This window comes from Lissotriton vulgaris, chromosome 3_1 (assembly GCF_964263255.1).
Source record: "Lissotriton vulgaris chromosome 3_1, aLisVul1.2, whole genome shotgun sequence".
In the NCBI taxonomy this organism is placed as follows: Eukaryota; Metazoa; Chordata; class Amphibia; order Caudata; family Salamandridae; genus Lissotriton; species Lissotriton vulgaris.
In genome coordinates, this window is record NC_141689.1 from 1,390,776,623 (window position 1) to 1,390,798,262 (window position 21,640).

At 44.7% G+C, this 21,640-nt stretch overlaps 1 protein-coding gene across 1 annotated transcript in view; it reads right to left on the reverse strand.

Moving 5' to 3' along the window:
* Window positions 1-21,640, reverse strand: part of TRMT10B (tRNA methyltransferase 10B) — a 313,279-nt gene that overhangs the window by 226,640 nt on the left and 64,999 nt on the right. The window contains exon 2 of the mRNA XM_086963206.1: window positions 4,553-4,661. Coding sequence (XP_086819332.1) covers window positions 4,553-4,661 — 109 coding nt within the window. The remainder of the gene's footprint in view (window positions 1-4,552; window positions 4,662-21,640) is intronic.

The window sequence follows — 21,640 nt, forward strand, 5'->3', positions numbered from 1 at the left end:
CCAACCCTACTCCATGTCCCACACCTAGTCCAGCAACCAATCACACCAGAAGCCCCAATCGCTACTTCCAATCAAAGATCCAATGCCAGCCCTAGTCCCACCCTACTCCCAACAACCAACAACACAGGAAGCCCCAGTCCCCACCTTCAATAGAAATCCCAACCCTAGCCCCAGTCCCAACCCCACAACGACTGAACCACAGACCCAGAAACCAATCAGAACCCTCAAATACCCAACCAATGAGGACATCAACCCCAATCCAATAGAAACACCAGAACGAACCACTAGCAGACCACATAAGGTCCCAGCGACCTCAGACAAGGCCCGTTGGCCAGGGAGTTGGAAGCTGCTTCTCCTGTTCAGAATCTCCTAGGAGATAGACAGGCTCAATCCACACTTTGGACTTCAGCAGGTAAGGGCCTTACTAACTTGAAATCTAACAATACTGTTTGAATAAAACTTTACTCCCCCTGCTGGCCAGAAACCAAAGTGCACAGGCCCTAGTAAAACACAGTTTAAACAGCTCACAGAAGCACCCTCTGATGTAGAAAAAAATCTGTTGCGGGGGAGGCAGGGGGGCTGGTTTCACTGGTTTGTGAACACAAAATGGTGGCTGGGAGTGCACTGTTTTAACATACAGGTCTTACCACAGAGCAAAGGAGAAATTTGGAGGGAAAACAGAATTGTCACCAAGGAATGAGAGGGACAAAGTACAGAGGTTGGACTGCAAATCCCACAATTCAACACACTAAATGGAGGCAATCATGGGCAGGAAAAACCATAAATTTAAAACACAACACAGGTCATAAAATATGCAATTACAGGCAGGCTAAAACTACAATTTTTAACTGTAATAACCACAGGCATAGACGGTAAACACAGAAAGTGAAAATAATTTTTAAACAACTTTTTTCCTTTGGAAGAGATAGCACTAGTCGGTCTCCTTACCACTTCCTGGACTCTGCTCACTGCAATCTGAGGCACATGTAGGCTGCAACTCACAAGATGGAGGAGAATGATTTGGGGTGCACCCAGCAAGGCCTTAAGGGGCCTGGGCAGGTGTGAGAGGAGAGCTCAGACTTGCCGGATAGCTGAATAGCCAATGGTCTGCTGGCCTGGGGGTGGGGCTGAGCAGCTGCTTCTCCAGTTCAGAATCTCCTAGGAGACAGACAGGCCCAATCCACACCTTGGACCTCAGCAGGCAATGGCCTCACTAACTTGAAATCTAACAATACTGTTTGAACAAAACTCCACTCCCCCTGCCGGCCAAAAAACTAAGTGCACAGGCCCCAGCAAAATACAGCCCAAACAGCTCACCGAAGCACCCTCCGATGTAGAAAAAATCCCTGTTGCTGGTGGGGGGCTAATTGAAGTCATTTATTAAAGATGAAATGGATACAACACCAAACCTAATCGCAGCAAAGTCCAAAACAACTGACTCAGAACCTCTCTGCAACATGCTCATGCTGAACCTGTGACCCCTAAAACAGTCTTTTTTGACACACAAGTCAGAATATTAGAACACAGCTAGAGTGGAGCAGAACGGACAAATAACTGACTGGTAAACTAAAATGAAATATCGTTTCCGTCCCCTTGGAATGAAATGTACAATCTGCCAGTCGCTATTATCAATTTTGTGCAGTATAATAGAATATCACAAATAGTTAGTATACTGTTTACAATGACATATAAAAAGTAGTTTTTTTTATAAACCTCCTCAAAATAGATGCCTACAACAGCAGCCAAAGGTAGTAATATTATTTTTACAAATATGATTCAAAGCATTAGTGGGGCAATGATTTAGAGTCATCACTACAGTATGACTGGATGTTGAAGAACTTTTCCTTGACAGAGTAACAGCATAACAAGGAAGGGCTGGTGTTTGCGTGTACTTGAGAAATGACAACTCAAATATCCATTTATGTTCTCCTTCATCCTGTCTTCTGCCACCGAGATTCGGACAAATCATGAGAACATCTGGATAAAAATGCTTAGCCATGTCCCTGAATTTCTAATTGTAAGAAAATAAATCAAACCAAAGTGTGTGTTAGGGGTGAGCAAGGACATACCAAAAAAATATATAAAAAGGTAGGAAATGTTACTGTCTAGTTCACCATTAGCTCTCATTTCTCAAGCATTGTAAAAATAGGAAATATCTGGAGACGTATGTTATTGGCAGACCACTGAAAGAGCACAGATTTATTGAGATTAATGTTTATAATGCAAAAGAAATAAAAAGGGTACATTCCAGTAAATAGTAAAAATGTGTTCTTGTGTATTGTTTTCTAAGGACCCATTTAGGAGGAAGACATATGAGGTTTTAAAATTTGATATTTAAATTACCATATATTCAGTGAAATGGTGGAAACATCTGCAGCATTCCTTGTTCAAAATTCTGGGAATTGGCCCATGTAGCAATCTGAGCATTGGTCTACTGAATGAAGTAAAGCATTAAAATTGCAGCTACATTCAAGTTGTATAAGACAGCATTTAGAGGAAAAGCTGGATGTAGCACCCTATCTCACATTCATGAGCCTTGTAATCTGAACAATGTCTGGTCAAAGTCCGGGTCCTTAACTATTACTAAAAACAAACATGGTTAGCATAACTCTAATCTGGCCTTCCTGCAAGTCAAGAAGGGAAAATGGACACTTTGGCCGAATACACCAGGAGAAATGTACTAGTCACAAATGCAAACTGGACTACAATTGTAGGGTTTGGAGGCGAGGCTTGAGAACAGAGGTGGGACACGTGCAGATTATGAAATTAGGATAATGCAAGAGTCTCTGGACTTGATCCTTTTGTTTATCCACAGTTGAATGTGAAAAGCCCTCCCGGAAAAAAAGCCAGTGGGTCTCCATCCTTTTCTGCATTAAGAGCTACTTAAGTTGAGGGGAAATCATCCCAAGCTACTGATATTAGTGTTGCAATAGCGACCGCACCAGACAAGATTACATTAGTGGCTATACTCACGATTACTAGCAGTGATCACCTCAGTGCATCAGGCAGGGTTTCCAGTAGTAATGTAAAAATGTTTTGTCAATTCCAAATGCCTATACATGGGTAATAGATAACCAAGGTTAATGTATTAATAATAAGCCTGTCCAGTGCCACATATGATTTATCAGTCAAATGTCAGCTTTGAATATATTTTAGAAATTGAACCATTTTCCTCCCAAGGTCAGCATATGAGTTCTGAAAATGCACACATTTACGTCTTAAATACACACTCTCAACTTTATTATACATGGATTAATTCGGGCAAGTAAAGGCTTCTAATGTACTAGTATGGGCTGCACACAGGAGAGCTACTTACATGTAGCTAGAGAGTTACCAGTAGCTCACAAGCTACCCACTGGAGAAGCCAAGTGACAATGTGGGTAGAGGGTGACAACAGGTTTAAACTTCTGCAACAGAAGATCACGAGACAGAAGGACCAAATATGGGGCAACAACAACTCAGATCTACCAAAAGGAGTGGAGGAGAGCTACCTCAGGGAAGCCCAGGAGGTGGTTTCCAAAACCAAAAATTCATTATAAGCAGTAAGGGTGGACACATAATTCACCACCCTAGGGGAGGTCAGATATAAGGTCCCAGTGCACAAACTAAAAGCAAGAAGAGGTGTAGACACACTGGGTGCCGTAGGGGTGAGACAAGACTGGATGAAAGGACACTACTAAAAAACTTCCACTAGAATGGATGACAAAACAGAAACATACATGCAAAGACTGATGAAATATCTGATCAAGGCATACTCGTCTCTACAGCCCTGCATGACAGAAGAAAATAAACTAACATACTTAAAGACCTGTTAGTATTGCAAACTCTGAGTGACCTACATCAGATACAGATTATGACTACTGTTATTTAACTCCAGACGAGGACTGAAAGGAACTACCAGGGAAGAATATGAACCCATGGGGGACCGGTCTTGCATATAAACCACCTTCCTCTTTATGTTCCTCCGCCCTCTGTGTGCAGTGACGGAAGTCAGCACGTTCAACATTGACACAGTTCTGAAAGTTATCAATTGCACCGTAGCATGGGAGGTCACAGCCACATTTGTCAGAAGGTATTGCATATCAGAAACTAACAATTTGAAATCTTTGTGTGGCATTTGACTAATCAGAGACGACTTGGCAGAAGGAGAAACTATTGGCAAGGATTAAGGGGCACAGGAAGCAAACGCAACAACCTAACTGATCAAACAATATAAGATTTTAATTGAAGTGACACACATTATCTATACACATATGAATGTGCGTCCATGATTTGTTTCTAATCAGGTGTACAGGCACTAGGATTACTGTGTTGACCAGTATGCTTGCAAATGAGATTTGCTCTAAGAACTGTCTCTGGGCTCTGCTGTTGCTATGTAAAGCCACAGGAAGGCCAGCTACAATGTGACAATGCCATTGCAGGAAACCTGATGTTCCACTGATGACAAAGAAAACACCTGTATATATTTTTGATACTTTAAAATTACATTTTTGCTGATAAAAGACAATTATTCAACAGAATTCAAGATGACACATCAACATAGAATAAATACCTGCAACCTCTGAACGTTTTGCTTTTTTTCTTTCTTTTTCTTTCTTCCTTTTGTTTTTCCTTGCAGCAATGATTTTCTCCCAGTGCCTCTGTTTCCTGAAAGCATTTCTCTTTTTGTAAACAAGATAAAAAATAAAACATGTAAGCCCACTAGGTAACACAATATGATGTGGATACACTGAATTACAATATGATTAAGGCAGTTCATTCAATGAAGTGTGACTATTAAGATCTATTAATGCAATAGAGCGCAATTGGTATATTTTATTTAATAACTTATTGATATGCGTGTCCAGTAGATGTTATACAACTCTAATTTTAATTGTGTACATTGCATAATTATTTACTTGGAAGCACACCTACTTGGCATATAAAAAAATTGAAAATAGAAAAAAACGCATCTATATGATTGAGCAATTTATTTAGCATACACTCTATGTAAGCAGCTTCTGGTAAAATTACTGCAGGCATAAACGTTTTGTCATCACCATAATATACAACCACTTTTTGAAAATGAACGTGGAGGTAGGTACAAGTGGTGGAGAGATTACTGAGCAAACAACTAATTCTCCCAAAAAGTCCAAGCATCACAACAGTGCTCGTAAAAGATTAATGAGAACACACGTAGTGTGATATTAAAACATCTTGCACCACTGAGCTTGAGTGTAGCCATAATCCCCAAAACAAACCTGCCCCAAACGAAAACAAGAGGTCACAAGCTTGTCCCGACAAGCCAAGTAGATCCATTGTATCCAGTATGAAGGAGAGGGCATGTTTTGCTTTGAGCTTTGGGGTTTAGAAAGTGCTTAGTTTGACACCCCATCATAATATGTTATGTTGGGTTCTTCAAAGGTATGTTCTGCTTTGTCGAGCTTCGGTGTGAAGGGGTGGCCATGGTGTTCTACTATTTGCATGCAGTTTTTAGGAGTTAAGTCTTATGTTAAGCATCCACAATAATCTGCTCTTTAATGGACAATCCTCTTTTTACACAAATGGATGACTGGGGTTATGGTATGTCCCCTGGATTGCAGCCATGACGGTGTCACACAGGGTCTCATGTCCTGTTTCAGGCCTTCTGAGCAGATTGGCAAGATGCTCTAGGAAATAAGTCTAATCGATTTGGCATCTGGCAAGACTAAGTCTCCTCCACCTCTGGGCAGGAATACCATAGAGAAAATCGTTTTTCACAGAAGGAATGGGGGAAGGATGCAGATATCTTTTCAGTTAAATCAAGTTAGATTAGGGGCCTCACCAAGAGGAACTGGGAATGGTGGGGTAATCTGCACATCTGGGTGCTCTACTGACAAAACTGTTCTGCCAAGCAGCAGGAATTCCGCGTCCGGGAGTGTTGGTGTCAGCAACACTGAAATGTTGGAGACGTGGTGTATTGAGAACCGCGGGGACACCATTGTACACATCGGTGCTACCGCTGGTGGGTCGCCTGCACGTTGACCCACTTCCCTTTTATACAGATGGGCAGCTGTTGGCCTCGGCAGATGCCGGGCTGGTGATGGTGGGGAATTGTTACCAACAGGGCACATTTTTGCTGCTGGAGGACCTGGTGACCCCATACAATTTAATCCCAGAACAATTCCTTATTTACGAGGCATTGACTCGGACATTCCAGAACCTGTGGGCATGAGGAAAGAAAGAACCCACGTCCCATGCAGTATTTAAATTACTGGTTTCCCTGGGCACATCAAGACATTTGGTAACGTGGTTTTACTGACTCTCTTTCTGAGATGGTCTGCAGAACCCTGTCTGTGTTGAGGGGGCAATGGCAGGGGATCTTGGAACGAGACATTACAGATTCAGAATGGCGTAAAATTTGGCATATCGCACAAAAGTCTCTAGAAATATGAGGTTGAAATACCAATTTAAATATGTTCACATGACAAATATGATCCTCCACAGAATCCAGGTGATCTACAAGGATGAACTGCACCCTTGCCCGAGGTGTCAACACTTAGCTGTAGATTCTGTTGATAAGGTATGGTACTTTCCCCAATAACACACTTTTTGTGGTACGGTGACCCACTGGGACGCTCTCTTACCTGTTCCTTGGATGCCTGTATATTAGGGTTATTCTCGAGGCCACAAACACAAAAGGTAGGCACTAGATTTGTAGACCTGGCATTGGTGTTGGCCAAATGGCCAATCGCGATGGCCTGGAAATCAGTCGCCGGTCCAGGGGTGGGAACCTGAACGGCATATGTCACCCAGTAGGTGAGAGCAGAGGAAGAGGGCCCTGCTCAGAGAAGAAGCTAAAGGGATGAGGAGGCCCCCAATAAAGGGACTATGGATGTAGGTTTTAAAGGTTTGGGAACATCCAGAGGGTGAGTTGGAGAGGACTCTGAGGGCCAAGATGGGTTGACTGAGCAAGGGGCAGTGCCCCCCCAAACCCCGAGGAAGGTACGCATTGAATTGAGGGACATTCCAGCAGGTAATGCCGCAGCCCCCTGGTGTTGTGGATTGGTGAAGGCCGGTTCCTCCTTCATTGGGGTGCAGTGGGGGTGTGGTCTCGGTTGTAGAAATTCTCCACTAATAGCCCCGTGGATGCTGTCTGGCCATTCTTCCCACCCCATCACCATGTTTGCCATTAAAACTTTTCTGCACTAACAATTGGAAGGAATCACTTTCGGGAGGTAGTAAACCTGTGCTTTTTAGTTTGTTTTCTTTATCTACCGCGTAAAGTTCCTGTTATACCATTGGAAATGTATTAAACGACATCCAGTCAGGAACTGCGTTTTGGATCATATGTCAATTGAGCTTTCTCTAACTGACCATCATTTTGCTTTTATTGGTCATTCAGAACCTGTAATACCTTGATTAGCGCTATAATGTATGTGACTGTCTACATCCTTGGGAATCTATTCCAAATGCCAATGAACAGATGTTGTAAAAAAATAAAATGCATAAAGTGAGATTAGAAAAATAAGTAACCAATTAGGTTTTTCCCATGTTTGCAACAAAATCCTTCAAACATGCATCCTTCTTTTAATATTTAATGTATCATGGCAAGCTACATTTTGGGAAATCTTTGGGCATAAGGAGAGATATCCATTAGAGGATTTTAGGTGGATTCAATGAGGGTAAACCACTGATGCACATTCCCGGGGGTGAGCTCCAGCTAAGGGCAAGCATTACAATTTTTTCTCTATTTCACAATGTTTACTGAATTTGTTTTAGAGATACTAGTGAAGCCTAGATAGCAATTACAAGTTATGCTACCTTAGAAGGCACCAGTCTGGCAACAATGCGAGAATAGGTTTCAAGAGCCATTGCAAGAGCCTCTGCAGTTTCCAGAGAAACAAGAAATCAGGGGTCGAACAATCCTTAAAAAAAATCATTCAAGACTACACCTTCCTTGAAAAAACAATTTACTAAATTCCACAAATCGTAGCAAGTAAAAAGAAATTGGAATTTCTATGGTGACAGGAGGTGGATTGCAAACACAGCAATGTTAAGTAATCACAGTACGAAAGGGATTACACCTGGAAGCACGTCCTCTCAACCACTCAACCGCTTATTCTCATCTGCCATAGTGTTCACCTCACCATTGCGAACTGGAATTCAGAGTTTGCACCGTGAGTCTGAGGAGATTTACAAAAGTAAACACTACACATCCTCCTTCTTTAAAAGGAAAATAAAATAAAAAATACAACGCAAATATTTATGAATAAAATGGATAAGTTACATGGAGGCATGTACATATTAACTAGTTTTTTAACTAGGAAAATAAAAGCAATAAATAGAAAGATAGAAACCTCCATACAGAGCATACATATCAAATGATATCCTAATAAATACAATAGAGAACAATGGAGGAAATAAAGCGTTGCAACACAGAGTCAAAGCGAAGTGTGCCCTTTCCCTGGCAAACATATTAAGACATCCATGCTGGCTTCTTCCAAATCCTTTTCTCTCCTGGAATCTCCTCCGAGTGACTTGTCATGACATTACTAGTAGTTCTGTAAATCCACACTGTCTTGTATACTTGTGACTCCCACTCGTCATTTTCAATTTGTGCAATCTGTATAGCACCCTTAAGTACCCTATTGATCCTTTCAATCATGTCGTTCCCTCTAGAGGTATAAAAAGATGTTGTAAGATGTTTAATGTCAGTTCTATTGAAGTAATCTTTCGCCTTGCCTGATAAAAAATGTATGTCAAGACGGGAGGATCTTATTATGTTTTTTTTTTTTTTTTTTTTTTTTTTATCACTGCATTTATTTTTAAGAGTTGATAAATACAGAAAATTGTTCTTCTTTTAGGTGACTCTTATCTTGCTTTTATTCAATCGCAGCCAAGATAAAAACGAAAACTACAGTTCCCAGAAGGCCAAGAAAACAAAAGGCCAATGGGGAAACGTGGAATCCAACACAACAACCAATGAACAGGCAGATCTGAGTAAAATGCTTGTCCTGACTGCTAACAGCCCTCTTTTCTTGCTGCTCGCAGTTAAGATGAGTATATACTCTTTCTCGATTTTGACTTGTTACTATTGCGCATTGCTATTTATCTATTTTGTATTGTTTAGCGTTGGTTGCTGGCTTATAGGTTTTAATCCATTCCGATAACTTCGGCACCCCCACCCGCAGCTGTGCTCTTCACTGCTGCTAGCGCGCTCGTTAGCGCGTTGTGTTGCAGCCTTTTCCCTACCATTTCTTTCTTAACGGTCTTTCGGCTCCCCTAAGTCGAGCCTTCTCGCCTGCTGTGCCTCATTGTTCTGAGCCTCTCAGTCTACACGCTGGTAGAGTCCGGCCTTCTGGGAGTGGTTTTCCCTGCTAACCCGGCCTCTCAGTGTTCCTCCACACGCCCAAGGGCAGTACCAGGCTCTCTCTCTCAGCCTGCTGGTTAACCCTTTCTTCCCCCACTCTTTCTCCCTTTATTTTTTAGGTCTCGCCTGTCGATGCGCATGCGCATCGAGCAAGCGAGACTATGGGGGCTTATCCACTCTTTATCCACTGCAAGGAATCGTGGCGATTCCTTGCAGTGCCCGTGACTTTTAAGCTCAATGCGCATGCGCATTGAGCTTAAAAGCGCGTGCACGTCCGTCTTGTTTTACCCGCTCCGCCCCCTCCCCTTCCCGCCGTGTCGCATTTCTCCTCCCCCCTCCCCTCTCTTCCCTCCGTCTTGTTTGTTTATTTTACCCGCTCCGCCCCCTCCCCTGCCCGCCGTGTCGCATTTTTTTTTAAATCCCCACTTCCCCCCTACCCCCCATCAATGCCAACACTGACGCCGTGCTCTGCTGCTTGTTTTTTTCTTCCTCACTTCTAGCTGCTGCAATTCCAGTCCAGCAGCCTGGGCGACGGAGGGAGGATTTGCAAGCAGAGCTGCTCCCATTTGCAATCAATTTCCGTAGAATTTGGCAATGATTTAAATGCTTACTTTTTTCCGCATTTTTGTTAGCACAGAGCTGTGGCATTATCGAACCGGCGTCGATCTCTTTCTGCTTACTGAATTTGCCAATGATTTAAATGCTTATTTTTTCCGCATTTTTGTTAGCACAGAGCTGTGGCATTATCGAACCGGCGTCGATCTCTTTCTGCTTACTCAACAAGGCGCACTGTTGACAAACACTGATGAGCCAACTGGTTTAACGAGGATAGCGATGTTGGCCACCCCTCACCCTCACTCACCCTCACCCTCACCCTCACTCACCCTCAACCTCACTCACCCTCAACCCCTCACCCTCATTCACCCTCAACCCCTCACCCTAACTCACCCTCACCCTCGACCCCTCCCCCTCAACACCTCACCCTCACCCTCACTCACCCTCAACCCCTCACCCTCACTCACCCTCAACCCCTCACCCTCACTCACCCTCAACCCCTCACCCTCACTCACCCTCACCCTCACTCACCCTCAACACCTCACCCTCACTCACCCTCAACCCCTCACCCTCAACCCCTCACTCACCCTCACTCTCACTCATCCTCACTCACCCTCAACCCCTCACCCTCACTCACCCTCACCCTCACTCACCCTCAACACCTCACCCTCACTCACCCTCAACCCCTCACCCTCAACCCCTCACTCACCCTCACTCTCACTCATCCTCACTCACCCTCAACCCCTCACCCTCACTCACCCTCAACCCCTCACCCTCAACCCCTCACCCTCACTCACCCTCAACCCCTCCCCCTTGACCCCTCCCCCTCAACCCCTCACCCTCCCTCACTCACCCTCACTCACCCTCACCCCCTCACCCTCACTCACCCTCAACCCCTCACCCTCAACCCCTCACTCACCCTCAACCCCTCACCCTCACTCACCCTCAACCCCTCACCCTCACCCTCACTCACCCTCAACCCCTCACCCTCAACCCCTCACCCTCACTCACCCTCAACCCCTCACCCTCATTCACCCTCAACCCCTCACCCTAACTCACCCTCACCCTCGACCCCTCCCCCTCAACACCTCACCCTCACCCTCACTCACCCTCACTCACCCTCAACCCCTCACCCTCACTCACCCTCAACCCCTCACCCTCAACCCCTCACCCTCACCCACCCTCACCCTCACTCACCCTCAACCCCTCACCCTCACCCTCACTCACCCTCAACACCTCACCCTCACTCACCCTCAACCCCTCACCCTCAACCCCTCACTCACCCTCACTCTCACTCATCCTCACTCACCCTCAACCCCTCACCCTCACTCACCCTCAACCCCTCACCCTCAACCCCTCACCCTCACTCACCCTCAACCCCTCCCCCTTGACCCCTCCCCCTCAACCCCTCACCCTCCCTCACTCACCCTCACTCACCCTCACCCCCTCACCCTCACTCACCCTCAACCCCTCACCCTCAACCCCTCACTCACCCTCAACCCCTCACCCTCACTCACCCTCAACCCCTCACCCTCACTCACCCTCAACCCCTCACCCTCAACCCCTCACCCTCACTCACCCTCAACCCCTCACCCTCAACCCCTCACCCTCACTCACCCTCACCCTCACTCACCCTCAACCCCTCACCCTCACTCACCCTCAACCCCTCACCCTCACTCACCCTCAACCCCTCACCCTCACTCACCCTCAACCCCTCACCCTCACTCACCCTCAACCCCTCACCCTCACTCACCCTCAACCCCTCATCCTCACTCACCCTCACTCACCCTCACCCACCCTCACTCACCCTCACTCACCCTCAACCCCCCACCCTCACTCACCCTCACTCACCCTCACCCTCACTCACCCTCAACCCCTCACCCTCACTCACCCTCAACCCCTCACCCTCAACCCCTCACTCATCCTCACTCACCCTCAACCCCTCACCCTCAACCCCTCACCCTCACTCACCCTCAACCCCTCACCCTCACTCACCCTCAATCCCTCACCCTCAACCCCTCACCCTCACTCACCCTCAACCCCTCACCCTCACTCACCCTCAACCCCTCACCCTCACTCACCCTCAACCCCTCACCCTCACTCACCCTCAACCCCTCACCCTCAACCCCTCACCCTCACTCACCCTCAACCCCTCACCCTCACTCACCCTCACCCTCACTCACCCTCACCCACCCTCACTCGCCCTCACTCACCCTCAACCCCCCACCCTCACTCACCCTCACCCTCACTCACCCTCAACCCCTCACCCTCACTCACCCTCAACCCCTCACCCTCAATCCCTCACTCATCCTCACTCACCCTCAACCGCTCACCCTCACTCACCCTCACCCACCCCCAACCCCTCACCCTCACTCACCCTCAAACCCTCACCCTCACTCACCCTCAACCCCTCACCCTCACTCACCCTCACCCACCCTCAACACCTCATCCTCACTCACCCTCACCCTCACTCACCCTCAACCCCTCACTCACACTCACTCACCCTCACCCTCACTCACCCTCAACCCCTCACCCTCAATCCCTCACCCTCAATCCCTCACCCTCACTCACCCTCACTCACCCTCAACCCCTCACCCTCACTCACCCTCAACCCCTCACCCTCAACCCCTCACTCTCACTCATCCTCACTCACACTCACTCACCCTCAACCCCTCACCCTCACTCACACTCACTCACCCTCACTCACCCTCAACCCCTCACCCTCAATCCCTCACCCTCACTCACCCTCACCCTCACCCCCTCACCCTCACTCACCCTCAACCCCTCACCCTCAACCCCTCACTCTCACTCATCCTCACTCACCCTCAACCCCTCACCCTCACTCACCCTCAACCCCTCACCCTCACTCACCCTCACTCACCCTCACTCACCCTCACTCACTCACCCTCACTCACCCTCACTCACCCTTACTCACCCTCACTCACCCTCACTCACCCTCAACCCCTCACCCACCCTCACTCACCCTCAACCCCTCACCCTCACTCACCCTCAACCCCTCACTCACCCTCACCCTCACTCACCCTCACCCTCACTCACCCTCACTCAGCGCAACCACAGCATCTTAAACTAAATATATTTAATAAACTTTAAGCTATTGGCAATATAAAATAAAATCCATTTTATTTACGTATTAATTATTAATTTTTTTTAAAGCCATTGATTTTTTTTTATTTCAATACATATAAGTCACATATAAGTCCCGTTAATACAAAGCATGTTGCTTTACAAATGCTAGAGGTGTCACATTTACAAAAATTATAACTATTGGCTTTGTAAAGAAGAAAGCTATTAATTTCGCTATTTAGAAAAAACAACACATAAATAAATAACACCTATAGCTCAAACTTTACTACTGCGAGACCTATTGCATTTCCAATGCTTGTGTTACAGAGGTTGACTGCTCTCCTGGGTCTGATATTTATAATGAAGAAGGGGAAGTATTTAAGAATGATTTAAATATGTTTATTAATTCCTCTGTGGAAAATGCTGTTCAATCCTCTATGAAGAGATTTTCTAAGGATATGGAAAACTCTGTTATCGTTAATGTCCAAAGCTTTGGCCCATTCTGTGGGGGATAGCAGAAAGAGAAAGTTGGTACCTTCAAGCAATAATTCCAATGTGTCTGCGACTATGAAGTCACGAGTGATCAGTGAGGTTGAGGACGAAGTGCCTCCCAGGCCTCCTGCTAAGGAGGGGTTTAATGTTAAGAATGCTGGTAAATGTAAATCAAAATTACAAAATGCAGAGGTACTACAAAAATTGGTTATTTCTCAAATTTTGGACACGGATGACGACCTTGGAGACGCAGATGATGCGTTTAACCTTTTAGATGCCAATGATCCTTCTTCACCTCCTGCTAAGAAGTCAAGAACTGATTCTTTTCAACCTATTTTGGATTCGGAGTGTGCTCCCATGTTTGACCCTTCTACTATTCGTCATCCTAACTCTACGGAATGGTTCCCTGCATCTCATGTAGGTGATTATATTTCAGCTAGGCTTCGTCTGCCTTTCGACAAAACCACCAGGTCCAGGCTCAAGTCGGAATGTCTCAAACCTTCCCTTTCTTCCAATATCTCCTCTACTCCGACTATTGATCAACCCTTGTTAACTTTCTTCTCAAAGTTTGGAAAATATCCTCGTAAAGGCGTGGATAAGGCCTGGTCTACCCGTCAGGACAAATTATTGGATATTGTGGGGCCTTTGGCTCGTATTTTTGATTTGGCTGAATCTGCTCGTTTGGACGGTTCAGATTTGGACCTGAGGATGTTTCTTTATAGGTCCAAAGAGCCTTCTGCTTCCTGGGTAATGCCAATTCGGAATCATACATGAGCACCGCAAAGGCCTTCTTATCAAGCTGGATCCCAACTTGGCTAACTTGGCTACCCTTGATCCGGGTATTAAGGCCGATGGTCTTTTGTTTGGTGACTCAATAGTAAAGGTTCTAAGTAAATTTGTCTCTACTTTTGCCTCCAGGCTCAACAATCCTTAAAGAAAGTCTTCACCCAGCGGGTTTTTGGACGGCCTGATAGAGGCAGGAGTCGCTATACCGGCCGTCCATACCACAATCAAGGCTCCAGAGGATCTTTCAACTCAAATTCCAACTACCAAGAGTTTAAACCCCAGTTCTACCCGCAACAAGGTCGCGGTTTCAGGGGTTGTAGACAGAAGAACTTCAGCAACAATAACCAACAAGGTGAGTCTCTCAGAGTCTCCCCCCGTAGGGGGTCGTTTATGTCTTTTTCTTCCAAAATGGTCAACTCTAACTGCAGATCCGTGGGTTATAAACTCTATCCAAGGTTATCTTATACACCTTTCCAAACCATTTTCCCTCCTCCTCTCGTGTTTTCAACCAACATGGCCAATATCGTTTCAATCGAGGTGCAGTCCCTTTTGCTGAAACACGCTAGCCCTTAGATCCTACGGGGTTTCTCACTTCCATCTTTCTAGTATAAAAAAAAACAAGAAAATGCAACCTGTGATAAATCTCTAGTGGTTCAACCAATTTATAGTTTATCATCACTTCAAAATGGAGACCATCGTCCATCTCAGGGGACTCTCTCCGCTTACACAACTGGATGGTCCGAATAGACTTGCAGGACGCGTACCTTACTATTCCTACACAGGAAATTTCTACAGTTTCAGTGGCTAGGACTGACTTACCAATCAAACACTAGAAGGGGACCTGCCCGCACTAATTTTAATCAATGGCCTTGGAGAGGTCCTTAGTATTATAAAAATTGTCCTGAACCCAAGCAAATCATATAACAAGTTTGATTTTATCAAAATTTATTATTTATTTCTGTGAATTCATTGTCATTGTATATAGATATAAATAATTTAGTATCAAAATAAATAAGCATCATGACAACAATTAAATGGTGGTTCTAACTTCATACTAACATACCCTTAACATTCATACAAAAAACATTCACGCATCATACATCCTACAGCACTAGGCAGAGATGGTTTTAGATGACAGGAGGACCGGTGATCAAATGTCCAGGTTGGTTCAATGGGTTCCTAAATAGGAACAGACGCCAGGACGCGTACCTTACTATTCCTACACAGGAAATTTCTACAGTTTCAGTGGCTAGGACTGACTTACCACTTTTGTTCTCTCCCCTTCGGTCTATCATCAGCACAATGGTGCTTTACAAAGATCATAAAACCGGTGGTGACTTATCTCAGGTCTCTTGGGGTCAGATTACTTATTTACCTCAACAACATTCTAATTATGAATTCGGACAAACAGACTCTTTTGTCTCATTTGGCCATCACTCGGTCCCTATATTCAGAGCTGGGCTTTCTTCTCAATCCTGAAAAATCCATGCTCACGCCATCCCAACAGATCGAGTTCCTCGGTTTTCTGGTAGATTGTTCAACAGCTTCGCTTCATCTGCCTCAGGCAAAGGTGTCAGCCATAAAATCAGAAATTTTCCAAGTTCTTTGAAGTTCCTCGATTTCTTTCAGCTCTCTGGCAAGGGCAAGAATAGTAGGTCTTTTGTCTGCCTCCATTCAGGCAATCTCTCCAGGACCTCTGCACTATCAAGCTCTTCAGCTCCTCAAAATTCCCCACCTGCGTCAAGGTCTGGCTTATTCGAATGTGATTTCCTTAGATACAGATTCTCATTTAGAGCTCCAATGGCGGATAGACCATTTAGATGCGTGGAACGGCAGGACAATCTTCGCCTCAGCCCCAGATCTTGTATTAGAATCAGATGCAAGTTGTCGGGTTGGGGAGCCCAATGTGGTTAAATGTCGACTGGCGGGGTACATGGTCGCTAGAGGAGTCAAAATTGCACATCAATTGTTTAGAGATGCTGGCAGGTTCCTTTGCGATCAGAAGCCTCACAAAAGACAGAGTTTGTTGTGCCATCCTTCTTCGTATGGACAATGTTTCTGCGGTCCGTTACATAAACCATCTCGGTGGCACGAAATCAAAGCCTCTTGCAGAGTTGGCAAAGAGTCTTTGGGAATTTTGCCTTCTTAACAAGATTTCAGTCGAAGCCGAATATCTTCAAGGCATTCTCAATTCCATCACAGATTGGCACTCTCATTACCTACGGGACTCCAGCGATTGGAAGCTTCTTCCATCCGTCTTTCAATCTCTGTCCCAAAAATGGGGCCCTTTGCATATCAATATCTTTGCCTCTCGTCTCAATTCCCAGCTTCCTCTCTTCTTCAGGTGGCGTCCGGATCCACTAGCTCTAGCCACAGAGGCTCTCCTCCAAGATTGGTCTCTTTATCTCTACTACGCCTTTCCCCCTTTCATCATGATAAACAGAGTCCTTGCTCAGTCCATACGCCAACAAGCCTCTCTGGTGATAGTTGTTCCCTTCTGGCAATCTCAGATTTGGGTCCTGTCTCTTCTGGAGATGGCAGTGGACTTTCCTGTTCTTCCTTCTTACAACAATCTGTTGCTGGATCCTTTGGGTTGACCTCACAGTTTCACTTTGGACAACAATCTGACCCTGTCTGCGTGGAAGATCTCGGGCCTAACCTCCTTGACCACTGCATGTCTCAGGAAGCTTCTCTTTTTATTAGCAGAGCCTGGGCTTCAGGCACAACAAAAGCTTACAAATCACCTTGGTCTTTATGTACAAGCTGGTGTGTGGGAAAGCATGTTGATCCCTTTTCAGCAAATTTAACTTACGTTGTAGATTTTCTGGCATCTGAAGCCAGTTCAGGTAAGTCTTACAGAACGGTTAACCTATAGAGATCCTCAATCTCCCTTAGTCTCAATGCGATGGGCGGCAAACCAGTTTGTGAACATCCTCTAGTTTGTTGGCTCCTGTGGGGAGTAAAGTTTTCCAGGCTTCCGTTACCAAGGTACTCTAAATTATGGGATGAGAATCTAGTTCTCAAACTTTTTTCTGATTGGCCAGATAATACTGCTCTTTCTCTGAAGATGCTTTCTGCCAAACTTACTATGCTATTGTGCTTGGTTTCTACCAAACGTGTTTCTGATGTTAAGGCTATGGATGTTTCCTCTCGTCAATTTACCCCACCTGGGGTGATTTTTCAAACGTTCAAAAATTAACTTGAATTCTGTTTTTTACCCTTAGTTTCCTTCTCACCCTAAATTGTGTGTAGGTCAATGCCTCATGGTGTACAAACAACAGACCTTTGATCTCAGAACGTCCTCCCATTCCCAACTTCTCATTTCTTTCCGCAAACCCCATAAGCCTGTTTCCTCTGCCACCCTTGCCCGTTGGGTTCGCTGGGTTATGTCCCTTGCTGGTATTGATGTTTCAGTCTTCGGTGCCCATTCTGCCAGGGGAGCCATGGCCTTCAAAGCTTTTTGGGCAGGCTCCAGATTAGAGGACATTCTGAGATCGGCTGATTGGTCCAATGACAAAGTGTTTTGTATGTTTTATTGTAAACCTGTTATTACTGCTGCTTCTTTAGTTATTGATATGCTTTTAACAAGCATAATAGGGGCCTCCAGTCCGGACATAAAATGTAGTTTTTCCTAGTACTTTATGAAGGAAAGCCTTAATTTTATTAAAGACACAGAGGCGAGTATTAGCCCACCGCATCACCTTTAATATATGTTCTTTTCTCTCCCTTAGCGGCTCCAGCTCTTCCTCCAGCAGCCTCCTGACCGCTCAGTCCGCTAAAGGTTACTGATCTGCATCGTCCAGCTTCAGTCTGCATTCCTGGTTCTTCTATCCCAGTTCCAGTTCCAAGGATGACGTTTTGGACTTTTGTCGAGAGTTTTCTATTTGGACTCTAGCCTTTGGTGTGATTCTCTCAATTTTCCTTTGTTTATGGACAATATCTAGTCTGCTCGCAAAAGAAAAGAGGGCTGTTCGCAGTCAGGACAAGCATTATACTCAGATCTGCCTGTTCATTGATTGTTGTGTTGGATTCCACGTTTCCCATTGGCCTTTTATTCTCTTGGCCTTCCTGGAACTGTAGTTTTCGTTTTTATCTTGGCTGCTATTGAATAAACGCAAGATAAGAAAAGCATAATACTCGCCTCCGTGTCTTTAATGAAATTAAGACTTGTCATAAATTACTAGGAAAATCTACATTGTACCACATTGTCTGTGATAATTTGGACAGGCAACCCTTCGTCAGCAAATATACAATCAAGAAAATATAACACAATATCTGTGTCAACTTTGTCACTATCCTAACTGCTGACCACCTTGAAAATGCATCAATAGCAGCGATGACATACTTCAAATTGATCCCTATAGGACCCATAATATCCACTGCAATAGTCTCCCACAGGATCATGGGAACACAATGTTCACTCATATTAAGTCTTATCATTTTGAACGATTCATCAGCATTGGCAAGTTACGCAATTCCTAACCAACCTTTTAACAAAAATGTCCAGATTTAGCCACCAAAACCCTTTACTGACAGACTGTTTGGTTCTTACAATACCCCTTTGTCCTTCATTACTTAATAATCAAACACTCAATTTGCTCGGTGGAACCCTAACATAGGCCAGTTCATTTGTAATCTCCCAAAAACTTCTTAAATCAGATTTTTGCATACCTTTCGTGGGGCAACCATTTTTTCATGGATTTCAAAACATCTCATCATTTGCGTATTCTTTCAACCACAACCGGCGCTGGCAAAGTTCTCGCCAGGCCCCCTCCTGTAAATGCTTGTTGAATAATGAGATCTCGGCCAATATCTCACTCTATGAGGCCCAAGTTACTTAGGTGGTGTTGCTTAATTGGTTTGATTGGATGGAAGAAAGTGTATGCACTCAAGGTCAATAGAAGTAATATTGCAGAATACTGTTGTAGCTTGGAGCAGCCTTAATATGTTTTGGCAATTTACTAGCTCATGCTGTCCTCTCGATCGGTATGAGGAGAGTTTCTTGCCCTTAGCCCTCTAGTTAGCTCTGTTGGTTTAAAAGGGCCTTTTTTTATCTCTGGTTCATGATGTATGTAAAAATCATCAAAATTTTAATTGTTTTTTATATTCTCCTGAGGTGAGGACTGAATGGCAGTGACCCGAATTCCATTATTTTTATTTTCTGGTAGCGTCGAAAAATAGCGCTCTTTGTTATAGCATTTGATGATATTTTATTCTCATTTGTGTTTTGGGATGACTCCCAATATCCCCGACTATCCTCTTGGATTTTACAAATGAAGCTCACTTCCTGTTTTGAACATTGTGTGGTGGCGTGATCTGTTTATGATTCCCTTACTTGTTACTCGAGTTTGTGGTTGCAGGTACCACTAAGGTGTTTAGTTGTTGTTGTCATGTCCGTTAGTGTAGTAGTTTGCATTCAGTTACTTGAGACGAGCTTTCCACCCGATTTGTATTTTTATAAATTGGGAAGACATTAGGCTGAGGTTGATACTTAGTGATCGTGTTAACCTTATTATTACTGGCTTTTTCCAATGTCTTTTTGTCAGGACCTTTGGAGCTGTAGAACTCGTCTCATCTATTTCTGTATCATTTAGTTTGTTGTTTGGTGTTTGAAGGTCCAGAAGAACAGAACTTTTTTCTTAATTTGTGTATTTCAATCTGTATGTTTGGCTCTCCTTCCCTGAGCTAGGCTCCACATCTTGTAGTGGCTGATACCTTATTATGATGTGTCTGCACTGTCTTTCTTTGGCTCCTTTAACAGCTCTCTATTTGTTAATGTGCCTGACTCCTCATAACCAGTATTTGTGGAGGTTGTCATAGGGGTCTTGACAAGGTTGTGATTTTTGGCAAGATTAATAAACTCCTGTGCTCCATTTATAAGAGTTCGTTTTTAATTCAGCAATGACCGAGTTCAAGATAATCTGAAGAGTTCTTAGTGTATTTATCAAAAGGGAGCATAAACATTGCATTGTATTTATTTCAATCTCTTTCTGTGCCTGCTTTTTAAGGTTGTTAAAGTCTGGTAATTCCATAACTATCCCGGAGACCAATACGACCAACATATTAAAAAATATCTACCGGAATATCCAGTTTCTTGGAATGATAATTCTTCAGTGCATCAAGTGGCGACTGGAAACTTCTTAATAACAATGCACAAGTGTCTGACTGTTGCTCGGCAGTTCCTTTTTCCATACTGCTGTTATTTCTGCCAGTGTATACGTCAGACTGCCCCTCCTATTCAGATTGAAATAGGTATCTAGAGGCCTCAAACTGATCATATTGGTCAGTATCTTCTCATTTTTGTGCAGTCTATAATTTTTGCGAGATCTTCCATCAGATTGTTCCACATCTTTGTGATCCATTAAACCCCCCTCGTTCGGAAGTGGTTGCATGAATGTAGCCACTCTACTAAAGTTGACATGGGGCTTAGATGTTGTTGCAACTATTTCTGATTGATGGAGGTTTGAGGATGCCAAGGGGCTCGGCTCACTTGTGTAGAAGGCAGTGCAAGCAACTGTTGTGACATGGCAGTTTAAGTTTATTGCCCAGAAGCGCAATGCTTTCCATGTTACTTGTAAGTGTGTTCCTGTGGGCTCCCGGGGGGAGTTAGGGTGGAAGCTACGAGGTTATCAGCAGCAATCTCCTCTTCCCTGTTCACCAATATGTTATTTGGCTCATTAATTTCACTACTTTTATCGGGCGAGTGCTTGTTTGTTGTTACAAGTTGGTGATCATCAATCGTGCTCATCCTCGATATCAGTAGTGCAAGTTCTTTGATGATCCAAGTGTCCTGCTTTGTTTGAATAGGAGTTGAGGAGTTCTGTATATCAGATGGACTTGCTGATGATGAACAGATTCTGGCCTTTGATAGACACAACGTCCTATTACTTCCTATTGAGCAGTTTTACTAGTCAGAGGGGACACTGAGAGTAGTAACCCAGTGACTCAGTTTTTAGGTCTCGCCTGAGCCAGCGCATGCGCTAACCTGGCGAGACATTTAGTGAGTGGGGCTTTAGAAATCTGACCACAAGCTTTTGCTTGTGGCCTAAAGCTTGCGGTTACGCGCGCGTGCACAGCCGTCATCTGATGCGCCATCTGGTTTTCCTCGTCATGGCTCATTAACTCTTGCGTCATGGCTTATGCAGCCCTGCCTGGCATCTCTCACGACTCTGATGTTTCTGTCCCCCCCTAATTAGCCGGCTCCGGCAAAGCCCTTATCAGCTCCTAGCAGACTGCAGGCCGGGCACCCTTTCCGTAGCATAAATCTCTGACACGCACAAGGAGCTCCTATTGCCACAAAGGACTGTGTTGTATCTTCGCCTTTAAATCTAACATTCCCTGTTAGGAATGTTATAAGAGTCATGTAGTAAATGTTGATTACTGCTGATATTT